Below are 17329 nucleotides of genomic sequence, written 5' to 3' on the forward strand. Positions count from 1 at the left end.
AGCTCTTCTTTCGCATAGTTACTCCGTACTTAGATACGAAAGTAACTACTCAGTCGACTTGTTAGTTCTGGACCACATCGCAATACGCAAGAACGCACCTCGACCTAGTTATCCGATTGGCACGCAAATGACAGACCATTTCGAGGCTGTCAAGCAATCACTGACACGAATAATCTTTTTGATTAATGTGGTGACTCCCCCAATAAAGTAAGGGGTAAGAGAGCGACGGGCGCCGTTCGAAATGCCCGCCGTTACGGAGTCGGAGCTAGGCATTATTGCTAAGTCCTCCTTGAAATCTGTGCTCCCCCCAAGGCGTGGGAAGACGGAAAACTTCTCTTCTGTCATCGTACGTTCAGTGGCTGCATAGACTGCACGCCAAGCTGTGGATGGAGAGCACTCTTAGTTCGTTTACAAAAGGACCGATGTCATGGCTCATACATCCGACATGCGCCTTATAATTTACAAAATGCGTTCTGCACATGCTCCGCGGACACTGCAGGGTCGCTTAGTTCTGCTGCCACGAGGGACGGCATTAGAGATGCATCTCCAAATCGACTATTGGCAAGGCTTGTCATCCTGCTGGGTACGAATACAGTTGAAGGATTAACTAGGCCAATCACATGGATTTCGGCCTCAAAATCACGGTGATTTTTGTCGCCAGAAATGTGTAGTATTTGATAAATACGCCGTTTAGAGTACCAAGATTGATCCTCTTGACTCCGGACCGTAGCCTTGTTATATTGCTACGTGTATATATGTTCTATGGGGGTCTCTTGCGGGTATAGTCGCCAAAGCTCCAATCGGCACGCACTCAATCCGCGAACCGAGAGGCTAAGAAAGAAACAAACATGCATACTATTACTGCTGGACGGAGTAAGGAGTAAAGGAGAATCCCTTGATTGGAAATGCTCCTAGGATTCGATTCCGCTAGACCGCCAGGATACCGCCCGTAACCTAGGAGTCCCTGTTTGCAGTGCAGTTACCAAGGATTGGAATACGAACGAAGCACCTCCTCCGGGGATGAATCTCGAAATACTTTTGCGCCGGACCCTGGGTGCAGTTGATTCAGGTTCTCGAATCTCCGAACTACCCAAAGATACGGAGTACTTAACATGGAATATGAACGATCTTGATATCGGTAAGGATGGTCGAATTGACCTGTCTTACTCCTGCATAATGCAGCGAAATGAGCTGGGGCAAGCGAAGATGGTATGATATATTAACGAGAGTAGATTGTTGCCCATGTAACTCATGGATTGTTACCAGTTTTACAATTTAGCCAGGAAAAAGGGATACATAGAAATCGCAACATGGACTGTTGCATTTGCATATTCCAGGCCACGCGGATCTAAGATTCGCTTTCGTATGGAGCCTTTCTGGAAACACTCAGATCGCACTTTTTTATATCCCGCAGGGTGGCTGGCCTTCGTGACATGGAGCGGGTCCGTCCTTTCAAGGCCCATTTTTCATTGCATCCCTGCACCTTGCCATTCTTTTCCCAGATGCAGCTAGTTTCTACAACCCAATGTGTCGTGCAATGCTTGAGAGTAAGGATTGGGAGCGTCGTCAGGCGGTGTTGGCAGCAGCAGATGGCACATAAAATGACGGCCAGAATCCCTATCTTCCCTAACCGAAGTTGGTATCTGGACTATTTGTGTGCAACATCTGGGAATCCAAGGACCAAATACCTCAAACATCATGCATTCAATCGCACTCAAAGCAGCCGTGGCTCTACTTGGAGTCTCGACTGTAGCAGGCTTTTCATGGCAGAACAATCGGCTCTGCCTGAAGCTAGCAGCACAGGGCGTTGAAGTCGACTTCCCCAACACAACCGACTATGAAACTGAACAACTGAATTACTGGTCTGCAGCATGCACCGCCCTCCGCCCCGACTGCATCATAGCTCCAAAAAATGCTCAAGACATGGCAAAAGCCGTTGCTGCCATCAAGAAGTCGAATACAACTCGTTTTGCTATCAAGTCTGGCGGACACTCGCCCAATCAGCTTTTCTCCAGCATACACGACGGAGTGTTGATCTCAACCCGAAATCTTAAACAAATCACCTACGATAAAAACACACAGACTGCCGTCCTTGGGCCGGGCTTGAGGTGGGAAGAGGCTGTTGGTGGCCTAAAACAATATGGCCAAACTGTCGTGGGTGGCCGTCTTGGTGGCATTGGTGTCGGTGGTCTTCTGCTAGGAGGTAAGTCTAGCATTTACTTCATACCCATTTAACCATAACTGATATCATGTAGGTGGTCTAAGTTTCCTCAGCAGCCAGTATGGCTGGGCTGCAAACAACGTCGTTAACTTTGAAGTCGTCCTTGCCAATGGCACAATCGTGAATGCAAATGCCAAGTCAAACCCGGGTAAGAACTCAATTGCCAAATGAATACCAATGCTTTCCATTCTAATGATTCACAGATTTGTATGCCGTGATGAAGGGCGGCTCCGGAAATTTTGGAATTGTTACTGCTTTTACCGTTAAGACTCATACTCAGGATCCAGAGGTACCTAACCCCATTATCCAAACTCATTTCAGAGTTCTAACAACACATACTAGATTTGGGGAGGCACTATGTTCATTCAGGAGGCACACAGCGAAGCAGTAACCCGGGCAATCCGAGACTTCGCAGAGTACAATAATGACGACAAGGCGTCCATTATTGGAACCGTCAATCGCAACCCGTCATTGATATGGGTTGTATTCCTGACCTACGACGGACCTTCTCCTCCGGAGATGTATTCCGAAATTTCACTCAGATCCCAGCTATTCGAAATACTGTCAAGAGACAGAGTTATTCATAGCCTCATGCTTGCCAATGATGAATATATCCATCATGGTAGCCGATTCGCTATTAGTGCTGAAACAGCGTCACCCATCAGGCCCGCACGGCTACGATATTTCCAGGTCTTTTTATTCGACCCACTGAACAATGTCACCGATCAGTTTATTGGCATCCCCAGTAGTGCGAGCTCTTTCGTTCTTCAGCCTTTGCCACGATCCATCACCACTAAGGCTAAGGAGTCAGGAGGCGTAAGTTTATATCAATAAATCCTTACTGAAGAAGATAAATTCTAACCTGACTGCCCAAATAGGATGTCGCCGGCTTTGACCCGAAATTCGACTACATGCTAATGCAGATTGCCATTTCATGGAACAGCTCTTCATCAGACGCCGCAATTGAGAAAGCCAACCGCAAATACTATACCCTTCAGGGTGAGATGATAAAGCAATATACCAATGAGGGCAAGCTGCCCAAGGCATATACCCCCCTCTATCTAAACGACCTGAATGCCGAGCAAGACTTCTGGGGACGTGTGGCTCCTTCAACGAGGCAAAAGGCTCAGGCAGTCAGGCGTGCAGTTGACCCCGATCTGTTCTTCCAGGACAGGGCCACTGGTGTGTTCCGACTTGGCTAAAGAAACGAAATCAACCGCAGGGGGTTGGAAAGTCCTCATTTGAACAAAAACCGTGACGAGTCAAATGATCTGCATATTTTCCCAGCATTTCAGGGATCCGTGTACATACAACGTGGCATATTGGACCGAAGAATATGTAAATAACGTGGAAATACATAGCCCATTGGTATTATTCCAAAATGAAATTATATATGGTTATTTATATCTCTCTTAAAAAGAAAAGAAATCGCAGGGGAGTCCAGACTCAGACTGCTACCACATGCTATCATGTTCGGCCTCGACTTTATACAGTCCGTTTTTCCTCTTTTCTGCTTCCCACTTGTCTATCCAATATTTCATCTTCTCACGGCTCTTCACGCTACCAACATTTACCGTGGGAATGATACGCGATATTCGTAATGCACAGCAGAACATCGTCAGCTCGCGAAACGAACTATGTTCGCTATATGGAACACTAAAGCATGCGACCTCATTCGTGCTACCACGCTGTGGTACAAGGTCGTTAACAGAAAAGCGAGGTTTCCATGCTTCCGAATATAGAACCGCAGAGACGGGAGGACTGTCAGTCCGTGTTCCGCCACGTGGACGGTAACTCCAGCCTGTGGGTCTGATGCCGATGATCCTGGAAAAACGTGAGCTGAAGGATTTTAAATACTCAGACAGAGTCTCTGAGCGCATGTCCATTAGGCTGTGCATATGGACTTGGGCATCCAAGGGGTCGGATGTAAGGATGCTGGAGAGTTTATCATCCTCCAAGCACTCGCATATCCGTCTCTTGTTTGGCGAAACATAAATCTTGGAATTCAGGGCGCGAGCAACGCCTAGACACATTCGTTCTTTACCGATGCTGTATGTTCCAATGACAACAAGCAGTTTGCCGCGATTGTGTTGGTCTGACGCGGAGGTTCGGTCCGAGCTCTGGCTATTCGGCAGAAATGGAGTCATGAACCCTGACTTTTTCGTTTGTCCCTTCCCTGCATCCAACGTGGTAAAATAACCTTCGTTTACCCCTGCACACATTTGTGCGCATGCGTTGATAACATCCTGCTGGAACGGGAACGCGTATTTAGGGTTTAGATAAGTCGTATCTAAGTAGCAGACGTCAATCTTCTGCTGGGTTAACTGGCCAGTAAGCGGATCCATGATATTTGGCCGGAGAAGAGGATGGTTTATGTGGGACGAAGATGCTCTGAAATCACCACAGTGAAGGATCCGATGTACCCTTGCATTGTTCCCTTTGCCATTGGGCTTCTCAAAGAGGAAAAGAGAGCTGCCGGGGCAATGGTTTGCGGTAATCATGGTCACACTCGCTCCATCAGTGCCGGGTATCTCGGTTTTTTGCTCGAATTCAAGCTCAACAACCATATCTGCTTTTACATTTATCTGTTGTTTGACCAGGTTTGCAGTGACGCTACTGCAATAAATGGGTCCATGAGACCAGGACGATGTAAGTCCACCGTAGTGGTCACTGTGATAGTGACTCAGAAAGTATGCACTGCACCCCTCGATGGCACCATACCTAAAAGCATCTACAGTTACGGAAAATCCCGGTAGAATTTTGTAAAATGGACATGTCCGCTCGTATGCCTGCTTTCCCCGAGATGCTTCTTCACGAGAGGCTGCCACACTCCACGCAGTGCCCTCTTCGTTTGCTGACATAATTTTCGTGAAGGCAGACGCGGATAGTGAGGCTGAAGAAAACGAGAAGGGATCCTTCTGTCCGGGTCGAGGGATTTCTTTCTTTTTCATGCTATTCAAAACACTTGGAGGATGCTGCATGGGTTGGGTATCCTTTGTTATTGTGGCGGTCGTCGCAGAGTTGCCGTTATTGCCGTCCAGACAGTCATTTACATGCAGCGATGCTTCCTGAATCAGCATTAATATCATTGATAGGGTCTTTTTCTATGAAAGCAAGTAAAACTTACAGAATCCGACAAGCCACTAAGAGTAGTTTGGCATACTGGGCAGACCGTCACCTCGTCATCAGAGAGAATCTCAACTAAGTCGCCCAAGTCTTCGTTCTGTACGAGGCTTGATTCCTGTTCATTTGAAGCAACGCAGCCCGGATCAATTTTTTTCTCTGCCCCATTGGCTTGCAGACAGCCAGAGCCATCGAATTCTTTGTCGCCTGGCAACCCCACAACTGAAGGCCGAATGATTGACAGTGTGGCGGGATGCCGAATTTCAAGATCTGTGCCAGTTTTTGAGTCTCCTGTATCAACACCTAAAGGGTTTATATCATCATCGCTATCGGAATCGTCCACAAAGGGACCATGACGGGTGGTTGCTGGAGTAGGCGACGAGTTCTGGCACTCTAGCCGCTGTGCTGCCCGACCTGAAACTGGCTCGCCCGCATCATCTAGAATAGTAACAGAGACAGCACATTCAGAGGCGTTAAGCTCTACCGCGCTGGCTCCATCGCTAGTCCTACGTCTCTTCACTGATGCAGGACTCTCATTATACCTATCATCTTCTTGATAGTTGTTTCCGGCGGAGTTGGATAGTGAGTGCCAAGGAGTATCTGCTGCCTCGTGCTTTTCATCAGAGCAGGATATACCGTTCGTCTGAGGTTCCGCATTCGAGTTACTGGGGGTTTCATCCTCGAAAAATAGCCCACCTGAACTGTCATCAGTTAAGCCTGGCCGTGGATGGCCCCGCCCATTCCCTCTGCTTCTAACCCCAAATTCTGTAATTCGTGGCTGCGTAGATTTAGGGGGAGTGTCGGATTTCTTAAAAAAGTTCAGTATACTTCCATTCCGTTTTGGTGCCGGCTTATTCGGAACCGTAGATAATGGAGAAGGCCTTTTTGCTGTTTGACCATTTGGACGAAAGAACGGCGAAGTGAGTGTTGGTGGCATATTGACAGCAGCCGTGGCGAGAGGGTTATATCTAAAAGCTTAAAGAGAACTAAGGAGAAATAATGTGCTTCATGAACTGGGGAATATCTCGCCGTCTGCGCCCAACTCCATAAGGCTTCATCTTCGTGATTTTCATGGCGAAGTCGAACTTCTTGGAATTTTTTATCTTATCGAGAAGCGCGAAAAACGCGAAGCGCGAGATCACGTGGGTAAAATCGATTTTAATATTACCTAAGCGGCTATTTTGGGAAGCGCCAACACAGGTTGTTGTTCTCGTCTCTCAATTCAGTTCACGATTTAAATCTATACAGTTGGGCACTATTATGTCTGTAATTAGGCCTACAAGGTAGACGACAATTGACATGGCGAACTGTGTCATTAAAAGGGGCATTTTTTAGTATATCATTAAAATGCCCTATTGTAGATTTGGATCCGGTGGAGGGAAACGCACTTAAGAGAGGAGTTCATATGCCCCTCCCCGAGCAAAGTTATGATGTCGGCCATAGTTCATACTCGAATGCCGAGACCACCATAGTCCAAATACAAATGCGGTAGCATTCCCACCATTCAGGAATTTCCTCGCATGGACCTACAGCCCACCGGTTTTCAAGCTATTTTAAGTCTCCTCGCTCCATTACCGCGCCTTATTCGCTTGGTTTGCTGCCTCTGCATAAATGCATCAGCATAATTCCAAATTCAATGGGGAAGCTTCAGATAGTCTCATACCTCGTCTGGTTGCGTCTTCTAGTAGGCCGGTATCAACTTCAGACTGTGGCAGTACAATATATCTCACCACACTTCCTCGAATGAAAACATTGCTGACGCTGGAAAGATGCGGGTACTCGTTCAAGTCGAGGACTTCGATATCGTCTAGTTTGATGTTCAAATATTGATCCACACTCTTCAAAGTGCCACGAATCCGTATATCATTTTTCAGTTCGATCGTCACGGTGCGGTTCGTAAGGGTCTTGAAGAAGCTAGTTAAAAGAGTCAGTATTACTCAGGTTAGGAGGAGAAATTGCAGTTAATTTCCGCAAACGCCCTCGGCACGGCCAGGAAGCGCACAAGTCAGCTCACCTGAAGAATAACATTTTGGGTGGATGACTAGGGTTGAGGACTTATAGCAAATTCAAAGAGTTATGAGCTATAGCGCTCAATTTGAATCAGTCAAGTGATGTGCATGGAGTGTTAGCAAGCTTGCCTCGTTCTTGTTCCTCTTTACTCCAAAAGGCGCCCTCGTTGTTTCTTCGATATCGCATTTAGTGGTGAACGGGCCAAATATATATCACGTGATTATATGACTAATATTATTATATGATCTTGTGAAATGCTTAATCAGCCATTTCTTATCCCGATCATCGAGATTTCGACAACAATCATGAGCAGGTCATGATGTCTATTATACGAGCAAGGGAGCAGAGAGCAGAGAGCAGATAGCCCGATGATAGTCAGCCGGCCTGAAAAACTTCTACTGGAATGAATGGAGGAGTCGCGGAGCAGTTGATTTATCCCGCCCCATTCGGCACATACCGGCAACAGGATAATGCGAATAGGCTACACCTGGTACACTGCATATTCAAAGGCATTAATACATTGACTATGCTAAAAAGTACTAATACTGCTAAGGAGAGGCGGCCTGTCACTCTCACTGACTATATGATTTGTTCCACATGATTAGTCCAAAACAGATTGACAAGGACGAGAAAGCCAACGGAAAATGGGGTATCCAAATCAAAATAGATGCTGGAGAAGACATGAGTAGGGATTGTTGAATGACATGAACTGAGAAAACATGTAAGGATCGTACGAGCTTCTGCTCCATCATCAGTATGAGCGTGAAGGCTTCATAGCCCAACCGCTCAGGCACCTCCATCCGGCTCCAGACTTGCGCCCTTCATCAAAAACACCATTCATCTCTTCAAGCAACCTCTTCTCATCACGGCCCATCTCCATCTGTAGCTTAAGTACCCATTGCTCCCACATCCACCCAACAAGTAGCCCTGTGATGTTTGCCACATCGGCGGTGCTTCCTATATCGCCAGCACTATCCATGTTCCTGCTGCCAGGGACTTGAGAGGCATCAGTCGGAACGGTGCCCATTGGCATGAATAGCCATGCACGCTTTATAGAATTAAAGTTTGACTTCTTCAGTTTCCAGAGGAATGTTTTTGTAGGGTTTGGATCATACCCACGAGTCTTCAGGTTGAACGCAAACTCGACGGAAGTAGCGGAGTTATATGGGCCAGCACGAACGATGTCAGAATCCATAAGGAAGAACTCGAGATATCCCTTGGGCTTTAAGCACCTGAAACATTCCTGCAAGCAAAGCTCAAATTCGTCGACTTTTTCACCGTTCACCATGATATTTCGGGTAGACCGGAGAAGCATGTGAAGCGTTCTAGCAGAAATCAAGTCAAAGTGGTTGTCGGGGAATGGAAGCTTCCAAAGGCTCGGGGCTAGCACACATTGGTGATTTGGTGGACCTTGGATGGCCATATCCCTTGATTGCTTCTTGGTGACGACCGTGTATACCCTGACGCTGGGAAACTCTCGTGCGACGAACCAAGACCATTCACAGGAAGCTTGGCCTCCCAGATCAAGCACTCTGATTCTGCGCTTGACAGAACTCTGCGGGCCACCTTGAGGTACATTTGTCTTTGCAAGGCGCTTGGCTGCAGGGCTGGGGATCAATCGGCCACCGTTGATATATTTGAGAGCATCTATCACCCAAAGAGAATCCTGGACCTGAAGCAGGGCATCCTGTTCCTTTTCCACATCATTGTACATTTTTTTGTCTGCAATGATTTGAGGGAGGACAGAGTTTCGAGGAGCTTGTGAAAATGGGCCTTTGTAGGGCGGGCGAACGGGGTTGCTGAGCTCATATTTGCCCGCAAGTTTGTCTACATGCTTTTCGCGCATGGTTAGGCGGGAAACTTGGAGCGCTTCGTATCGGAAATTGCTATGAAGGAAGGCGTCCCTGTTGCAATTTCTGCCCCTTGTGCGCATGAAATGCTGAAATCCACGGTAGAAGATGGAGTTTACTGCAACTGGAAGGGGCGGAAGTGGAGTAGATGGCCCGGACTGACTTTCAGAGGATTCCTCAGGGATGGTATCAAGGAAGCGAACCGTTTTTGTAGTGCCGAGAGTGATATCCGGGACAGTCAGGGTATTTTCATTGATGGGAGTGACCGGTGTCTCCTTTGGGCTGTTGATGGGGTTTGTCTCGCTCAGTGCCGCCATATATTGAGTTTGTGCCGTTAGCCAAGTGCTGGTACGGTCAAGGCTCTGCATTGCGCGAGTCTGTAAACCCTCCTCATAGGATTCATCGTACTCGGAAACCTCGTCTTGCTGCTTCTCGCCAGTGTCGAGCTTCAGCACCAATTCGGAAACCTCTTCAGGGATCTTTCTCGCAGTTTGAGGAGCAGAGCCAATTATCCGCTTAGCAGTTGGAGGGCCCTCAGTGGCATCATCGTCGTCATCCATATAACTATTTCGATATTCCACAACCTGTTCAATCACACGGCCCTGGGGACGAGCATTCCAGGGAAGGTCATAGAACCTTTCCGCAACAGCGGACGTGGGGACATTGCTGGTTGGAACTAAACTCCATGTTTTTCGAGCCTGTCGATCAAGGGAGGAAAAGAATCCACCAGGCGATGGGATGCTTAGACTTGTGAATGAGGAAGCGGAGCTCACGGAAGCACAAGCAGCATCGTTCATGCTCTTAGGACGAGTATCAGGGAATCCGGTGTATTGGTTCATTTCAGACGGGTCGTTTACAGAAGAGGCAGATGAAGCGTTACTATCCTCCCCTAAAACTCGGATATGCTGTAGTGTCTCCATGGCAGCAGATGAGAGTTGAACACCTTCCAAGGATTGCTCACTTTCGTATCCCGCTTCGTCCTCGCTTTCCGGTGCTTTACCAATCGGATAATGAGTTGGGATTTTAGGGAATCGGTCCAGAACAAGGCTCCAATCCTCAGGTTGTTCAAGTTGAATATCGATCTGAGGACTCATATCAGAACTTGCCGATCTAGGGTCTCCTGCTCCCTCTGAGTCTGACTGAACACGGAGCTGCTCTTCATCCCAGTCCACATCAGGCACAGCCGCCAAATCTGGAGTCTGCGGTGCACTAAGGGTCGATGGTCTTTCGGAGGCTGCACTGCCTGCCAAAGATGGAGGTGCATAGAGAGCCGGGACAACCCCAGAAAGTCGAGACAGGACCATGGGCGATAGAGGAATTTTTGGCGGAGGAGTGGGAGGCACGGGCGAGTTCTTGTGCTGCTGGTGAATGGTATTAAAAGTGGGCGGCGGAATCATGATGACAGGATACCTGTTCCGGCGTCCTCCCTCCCGGTTTGTTCCTGTTGACATACGGTTTGATGAGAGCGTGTACGAAGCAGTGCTGGAGCGGGTGTCGCCGTGGCTGGATAGTGAAGGGCAGCCATCCGCATCTGAATCATCCATCGATTCGTCCGTGACATCGTAAAGGTCGTCATAACTGATTCTCCGTTGCGGCACAGCCGACTGAGACTTCGAGACCTGCTCGAAGAGATCGAATGACGCAGAGATATTAGAGGTAGACATACTGGTCAACAGTGCTACCGTTATGTTAGGTATTGACAAGATAAAAAAAGAAAATGAGAGTAAAGATGCCTCCGGGTATCAAGTGTATGCCTGTATTAGTGCAGTGCGACCAGCGCGATTAGGAGATAAGAAAATTACAAAGATTATAGAAGTTGGTAAAAGGCCTGATCAACAGGTATGAACTGCGGAGAGCGAACTGAAGTTGTAGATATTGAAGGAAACGACGAGTGCGCTAGTCCGCTGCATATATGTAGTAAGTACTCTCGAGCGGAGAGTCTAGCGGGGACGAAGGCCAGCTTCGTGCATCAATAGGAAAGTTATACATAGCAAGATCCAACCGCCGCCAACCACACCAGCCCATCCTATGCCTGAATATCATGGGCGGTTCGCAGAGTTTCCACTTGCCGGGCATCGAGCACTTTTGGCTATGCTTTATACCGAAAGCGGCTTAGCCTGTGATGGACAGTGCATGAAACTTGCTTCCTATTGGCTGAGGCCCACTCACACTCTTTGGCTCCTTCCCACAAGCATAAAACCTCTCTGGCCAATTAAACATCGTCAACAGACGGGAAATAATGGGTCTGGCCTTGGCCTGCGTGGTCGTGCACGGTGATTGGGAGTTATTTTTAACCCAGTCGACATTCGCATCGCTGCCGCTGAGCAAGGGTCCTATTGAGGAAGACCTGCCCAATGACACGGAGATTCGGCCATATCGAGCAACGCATGACTTCCTTGTAAGTGGCCTTCATTTTTGCCATCGACTTCATTCTCTTATGCACTGCTTCCTGAAGAATGCAGGGTTTTTCATGCCCAATGGAGCAATGCTGCCGTGTTCTTCAACTTCTATGCAACCGCTGACGATAAATACACTTTCAGGGTCCATCTGTTCGCATTGACAAATTTCTCTATCTATCGATGGGAGGCGGCGGCATGATCATTCTAGCCGTAGAGCCGGAAAGGGTGGCTTCGATTGAGACGGGAAGGCTCTTACAAGGCGCTCACACATTCACTTGCTAGTCACTCATGGCATTACATAGGTATATATAGTATTGTCTCATACAGATAGTCGAAAGAGAAAGAAAAAAGAACATTAAGAAAAAAAAAAGAAAACTCCCAGCCATACCAAATGGTACACGGCTGGGGAAGATCACCAATATAATATAAATATTATATAATAACAGCGAGGAAGGAGGATACGAAGCCTCAAAAATAGCAAAGTGATGAACAGCCCGCGATAAGCGATAAATCCTGAGACCTAAGATTTAAAAGAAACTGTGAGATTATTCCACTGCACTGTAGCCAGTGATCACTCCAGAAAAAGATCAAATCATAAAAACTGTTGGTGGAGATATGCAGCAATCTCCATCCAATGTAAATGAGCAATAAAGCGATTAAACAAGATACATAAAACAGACAGGAAACGAGAATGGTAAAAAGAACAAGTTGGAATCGAAACCAAGTCAAATCGTAGATCAGATGCTCTACGGTATGACAGGAAAACAAAACAAAGCAGAACAGACGACGAGAACAGCACTGGCTGGCTGATCGTCTGTGCATAACTAATGATAAAATGATGGGTCATAAGTATTCATGATACCTTGACCCATTGGGATATACCCTCCTCCAAGAGCGGCCGGGTGGCTGCCATCACTCCAATCGAACGGAGTAGTGGCAGCAGTGAAGTCATCGAGGCTGAATGGCATGTGAGGTGAGAGATCGAACTCTGGTTGATCGATATTGGTTGCGCACGGATCGAATTTGGCACTGATAGCTGGGGTGGCCAACTGCTGTTGTTCTTCAGCGACGGTTGTAAATATATCGCTCACGGCGGCAATGGTGCTGCCACATTCGCTATCGCTAGTGCTGTTGTGGCTTGCGTCGGAGGTACGGCGAGGTATTTGTGGTTTTTCAACGGCACCAGTAACATCATTATTTGTTGGGTTGGCGATGACTGAAGTATTGTCGAGAACAATCTCGTCCTGCTGCACCATCCAGTGCTTGAGGACATCCATGGGTGGGTGGGTACCGCCGCCCTTTCCCCCACGTTTCTCGCTGTCTTTGCCTCGCCCCCCACGACCACGCTGGCAGGGGTTGAAATGTGTGCGACGCAAGTGGGCAGCTGCATTATAATTGGCACCGTACCGTTTTTGATTTCGGCAGGCCTTGCAGTTGGCAAGAAATTTCTTGTCAGGTGATATATCGACACAGATCCACACTTTGCGTATCTGAGAATGAGATCGATCGATGTGTCTTCTGAGTTCATGTTCGCCGTGGAAGCCCTCGGGCTGCTCGTTACACATTGTGCAGTATGTCTTTTGACGAGCAGGTCGTTGAACCGAAGCTTTAGGTATCATAGCGACTTCGCGAGATCGACCGTCAGCCGCCGGAATGTTGATCTTCCGGTGCTCAGTCACTGCGGGCTGAATACCCTGTTTCTCAGCAGCCTTAGGCGCAATCTTTCGTGTACCTTGCACGATCTGCTCATGTGTCCTCCGCAGAGCCCTTGAGTTGTTCGAGCGAGAGGACTCTTGACTCTCGCTCGATAGAGAAGGCTTCATCTCAGTAGATGAAGCCGACGACGAAGAATGCAAAGAAGAGGAAGAGCGGGTACGGGAGGTAGATAGGGAGGAATGAAAGTGTCCAGGCCCGTACTCGGGCAAGGACTGAGAAAATTGAACATGAGTCATGTTACTGTCAGAAGGGGCTGGGGTAGAGGGCATAAAGGAAAGGGGATAGTTTGTGTCATTGTCTTTTTGTAATGACGGGGCAAAGAAATTTGCTGATGACTGATCTGGAAACTCCAGATTGTTGGAAACCGATCTGTTCGAGCCGAACCTGATCATGTTCATTCCTCCACACAATGAGTCAGTAGTAATACTACGATTCATCTCCGCACTGAAGCCAGAGGGGTTTGTTACGACACAATCCGGTCCAGAAGAGACCGCCTCTTGGTGCTGCGGTGTCTGCGTGGAGGGGCTCTGATCAAGTGAGGTGTTGGGAGTTCCATTCGTCGAAGCATCGATAGGGGCAGGAGTTCCATCCAGAAACTTTTGGTCGAAGAGATCAGGCGTAAAGCTGTGGAGCTCCGGGTTCAGTTCAAGGAGGTCAAGGCCAAAAGGAGAGTTCGATGCAGTAGACGTTGGCAGGAAGAACGCAAGGCCAGCAGTTGATTCGTCAGATTCTTGGGCAGTGTTGGTGGGTAGAAGCGCATCGATCTCGGGAGAAGAGTTGCCAGTCCTTGAAAGTGGCGGTGAGTACCGCGGGATCCGTGAAGGGGACGAGACCGAATGTTGTGGGAGAGGTCTAACGCAGCTAGAGGAGTCCAAAATAGGTTCCTGGCTCTGTATGCTTCATGTTAATCCTAGATGTCTGTAGAAGACAGTTGGAGGGGAGAGGAGATATTTTGACCAAGAAATCGGATCACCTACGGTAGCTCGTCGTTTGCTCGCATGGCGTCCGGAGGTTGAGCTGGGGTTCATGTCTTCACAGCTTCGTTTCGCAGACAGGCCTGTCGTCTCATCCACGCTGGGTCCCTTGACGTGAGTGTAGTTGTGTTGCTGCTGCTGATTTGGCGTGGTCATGAATGGTTCCAAACGTTGGCTCCAGAGTTGCTCTCGATGTGACTCTGGGGAGTAGGAGTGCTGTTGCCAGAAGATGTCTCTAGAGGAGGAGAGCACCGTGTCGAACAGCTCGTCACTGTTAAGGGACAGAGCCATGTCGAGCGAGAGAGAAAAAGGCGGGGTGGGAGAAAAAGTTGGGATGACCAAAGATAATAAACCAAACACAGTCCGTCCGTGGCTCACTGGGGGGTTCCTCGTCAAGGCCAGTAGACCAGAGATGTGTTCCCGGAAAGGGCTATATCAGCCTGTGAGTTATGTGTAGCAAACCTGAGGAGGGTCACCGGTTAGTACTCCTACCCCGTCGCATATGTACACTTTGTGATAGGCAAGGAAAGGGAGGCCAGGGCAGGGTAGAAATGAAATATAAAACCAACGTTATTTTGAGCAGCAGGATAGCCCTGGGCAAACTGGGTAGAGAGTCCTGAGTTGTTGTGTCTGACTCCTAAACAAGCAGAATCAGTCCCAGGGGGGTATTATTGGATATATGCAGATGCAGCAGCAGGAGCAGCAGCAACAGGAGGGGACCGATAAGATAATGAGGGCGAAAAAGGAGAAAGGGAGACGAGGAGGACGGCGGACGGAGGACGCGGAGGCTTTAAGACAGCCAGCAACACAGGCTATACTGGATTCGGGGATGCTGCACGCCCAAACACGAGCAGCCCAATGAACAGCCCATCACCCGCTGCAGGCCCTTGCTCTCCAGCAGTGGACAACTCATCGCCTGGTGGGCGCACAGCGAGGCGGCCTATCGGAAAGGCAAAGCAGCGCCGCGCAGCCACAGATCCCCTTGGCGTACATCTCTATCGAAAAAGCGATCCCGTGGACTCGTGCAGCGCCCAAGACAGCCATCACCAGCCCGTCCTGCGCGTCCTGCCCATCGTCACACCGGGGTCACAGGCCCAGCAGCAAATAAAATATGATCTCGAGACGGCGGTTCTTGCGGTGTTTTGGCTGAGCATCTCGCAAAATACGAAACGTCGTTCACATGCCCGAAATAGGCAATGCCCAGTCACGTGATATCACTTCTGCCCAGGTGCCCGAAGGCGACGCGGCCCCCTGAGACGGATGTGCCTGTGGTTATCACTATTGACGATTATTGCTGACTATGGCGACGGCGATAGGAAGTAGATAGGGACATCCGTGCATACAGGACGGCGTCTGGCTTTTGCCTCCCGCTGCGAAGTCGGAGGCGTCTTTCTCTTGAACAGCTCAGCTCCACAGAGTTGGTAGTAGTAAGTTCATCAGAAAGCCCCTGAATAACTAATATGGAGCACTCAGTTACGGGAACAGCCGTTGAAGCTGTTGCATCGAGGTAAACATAATATACTTGTTCATGTGCTGTGCACGAATAGAACGTTGAGAACGGTAACGGAGTACCCGTAGCATATATGTGACTGCACTTTATGGTTGTATGTACTTGATGGGTGTGTCTCGTGATGGTAATTATTATTATAATTAGTCGGATAAAAGGGAGAAAAGGGGCAGCCCAGCTTGGGACAGCATCATACCGCTTCTTTCTCAGGAGCTTGATGGTGCATCCTTTGCCTCCGTGGTCGTTGCACTTAGGCCAGCTGTGGATGATACATCTCCTTCGTCCTTTTCTTGTCCCGGTTTCGAGCCGTCGGAGTCCACCGCAGCTGTAACCGGCTGCTGCTGCTCGTCACCCTTTGCATCTTGGGATGCTCCAGCCAGTTTCTGGGTCTCTTTTTTTTCTCCTTCGGTCGGTTTCTGTTCCACTACCGTCTTTCCTTCTGGTTTCTCGCCCTCTGATTTGTCTTCTTCCTTCTCTTGTTTCTCTGTCTCCTCCTCGAGTCCCGTCTGCTGAGATGGCTCTTGGTCAGTAGACTTCTTCTGTTCCGGATGTTTCTCCTTCAGTCCCACTTCATCTGGCTTGCCCTCTGGCTTTGTCTCTTCCTGTTTCTGATCTTCCGGCTTCTTCCCTTTCCCCTCGACCTTCTGCTCTTCGGACTTTTGCAAGGGTGACTGAGGCTTTAACCCCAGTCGTGCCCGCATGTTCTCCTTGGCCTTTGCTGCAGCCTCCTCGCTCGCCTGTCGCAACGCAGCTGGCATATTCTCACTATGCTGTTCGCCTGACGGAGTCCGCGAAGGAGTATCCCCTATCCGTATATGGGGGGCCGAGGAAGTGGTCTTTGGAGGTGCAGCTGTTGTTGTCGGTGCTGTTGCTGCTGTAGTGGGAGCTACAGCCACCGTCTGCGGTGCCGACTTTGAGGCGTCATAGGGTGACAGGGTTGCAGCTATCTGTGCTTTCAGTTCACCGTATTCATTCCACTCTTCAATTTGGTCCAGATCCTATAGATTCCAACGCGTCAGTCACCGACTTCGACAGTAGCAGCTTGCAAGAGAAAGAAGGAAGGACCCCAGGGGAAAGTGATGGGAGGCGTGAGTTGCTGGAACTAACCCCAACTATACTGGCGTATCTGACCAGCCCAGGTAGTTTTCTGCCTTTCGACCTCCGACCCCATATCATGCGTGCTTTCTCATCTGTGGCAACATCGATCGCTCGGAAAGGTATCTTGTTTGCTTTCAGGATAGTTTCCAGCCTTGAAGTTGCTGTGATGATGTGGGATGAACCAGCTGTCAGAGAGGTATACAGGAATAGCGTGGGGTCGGTGGTGTACGAGGTTGGAGGATTGCCCGCCATGTTGGCCGTAGAACCTTGGAATTTCTTTGCAGGCCTTCTAGCTAGATTCACGATGAGATGACAGTTTGACAAGCAGTAGTCGACGTAAGGAACCGCCAGGTAAGGTCGTAGAATATCACTGTCTCAGTGATTATAATATATTAGCTCCTTTATCAGGGGGCGTCTGCTCGTTTACGCCG

General features: G+C 48.8%; 9 protein-coding genes across 9 annotated transcripts; 4 read left to right on the forward strand and 5 right to left on the reverse strand.

The window, feature by feature from the left end:
• Positions 1-848: 848 nt before the first annotated feature.
• Positions 849-1215, forward strand: MGYG_05280 (hypothetical protein; the record flags this gene model as incomplete). The annotated part of the gene is made up of 2 exons (XM_003172643.1): positions 849-873; positions 932-1215. The coding sequence occupies 2 exons, from the start codon at positions 849-851 to the stop codon at positions 1213-1215; spliced, it is 309 nt and encodes a 102-aa protein (XP_003172691.1).
• A 483-nt stretch (positions 1216-1698) lies between these two features.
• MGYG_05281 (FAD binding domain-containing protein) lies at positions 1699-3423 on the forward strand (the record flags this gene model as incomplete). The annotated part of the gene is made up of 5 exons (XM_003172644.1): positions 1699-2203; positions 2256-2369; positions 2425-2510; positions 2564-3037; positions 3100-3423. The coding sequence occupies 5 exons, from the start codon at positions 1699-1701 to the stop codon at positions 3421-3423; spliced, it is 1503 nt and encodes a 500-aa protein (XP_003172692.1).
• A 252-nt stretch (positions 3424-3675) lies between these two features.
• MGYG_09076 (hypothetical protein) lies at positions 3676-6281 on the reverse strand (the record flags this gene model as incomplete). The annotated part of the gene is made up of 2 exons (XM_003172645.1): positions 3676-5289; positions 5349-6281. 2 exons carry the CDS (start codon positions 6279-6281, stop codon positions 3676-3678), a joined length of 2547 nt encoding a protein of 848 aa, XP_003172693.1.
• Positions 6282-6915: 634 nt separating this feature from the next.
• MGYG_09077 (small nuclear ribonucleoprotein LSM2) lies at positions 6916-7372 on the reverse strand (the record flags this gene model as incomplete). Its single annotated transcript, XM_003172646.1, has 3 exons — positions 6916-6947; positions 7008-7258; positions 7359-7372. The coding sequence occupies 3 exons, from the start codon at positions 7370-7372 to the stop codon at positions 6916-6918; spliced, it is 297 nt and encodes a 98-aa protein (XP_003172694.1).
• Positions 7373-8105: 733 nt separating this feature from the next.
• Positions 8106-10868, reverse strand: MGYG_09078 (hypothetical protein; the record flags this gene model as incomplete). The annotated part of the gene is made up of 1 exon (XM_003172647.1): positions 8106-10868. The coding sequence occupies one exon, from the start codon at positions 10866-10868 to the stop codon at positions 8106-8108; it is 2763 nt and encodes a 920-aa protein (XP_003172695.1).
• Positions 10869-11443: 575 nt separating this feature from the next.
• Positions 11444-11885, forward strand: MGYG_05283 (hypothetical protein; the record flags this gene model as incomplete). Its single annotated transcript, XM_003172648.1, has 2 exons — positions 11444-11602; positions 11745-11885. 2 exons carry the CDS (start codon positions 11444-11446, stop codon positions 11883-11885), a joined length of 300 nt encoding a protein of 99 aa, XP_003172696.1.
• A 542-nt stretch (positions 11886-12427) lies between these two features.
• Positions 12428-14584, reverse strand: MGYG_05284 (hypothetical protein; the record flags this gene model as incomplete). The annotated part of the gene is made up of 2 exons (XM_003172649.1): positions 12428-14209; positions 14297-14584. The coding sequence occupies 2 exons, from the start codon at positions 14582-14584 to the stop codon at positions 12428-12430; spliced, it is 2070 nt and encodes a 689-aa protein (XP_003172697.1).
• A 567-nt stretch (positions 14585-15151) lies between these two features.
• On the forward strand, positions 15152-15505 carry MGYG_05285 (hypothetical protein; the record flags this gene model as incomplete). The annotated part of the gene is made up of 1 exon (XM_003172650.1): positions 15152-15505. One exon carries the CDS (start codon positions 15152-15154, stop codon positions 15503-15505), a length of 354 nt encoding a protein of 117 aa, XP_003172698.1.
• A 501-nt stretch (positions 15506-16006) lies between these two features.
• MGYG_05286 (hypothetical protein) lies at positions 16007-17150 on the reverse strand (the record flags this gene model as incomplete). Its single annotated transcript, XM_003172651.1, has 2 exons — positions 16007-16798; positions 16908-17150. The coding sequence occupies 2 exons, from the start codon at positions 17148-17150 to the stop codon at positions 16007-16009; spliced, it is 1035 nt and encodes a 344-aa protein (XP_003172699.1).
• Positions 17151-17329: the final 179 nt, after the last annotated feature.

Source organism: Nannizzia gypsea, genomic scaffold, assembly GCF_000150975.2.
Source record: "Nannizzia gypsea CBS 118893 supercont1.4 genomic scaffold, whole genome shotgun sequence".
Classification (NCBI taxonomy): domain Eukaryota; kingdom Fungi; phylum Ascomycota; class Eurotiomycetes; order Onygenales; family Arthrodermataceae; genus Nannizzia; species Nannizzia gypsea.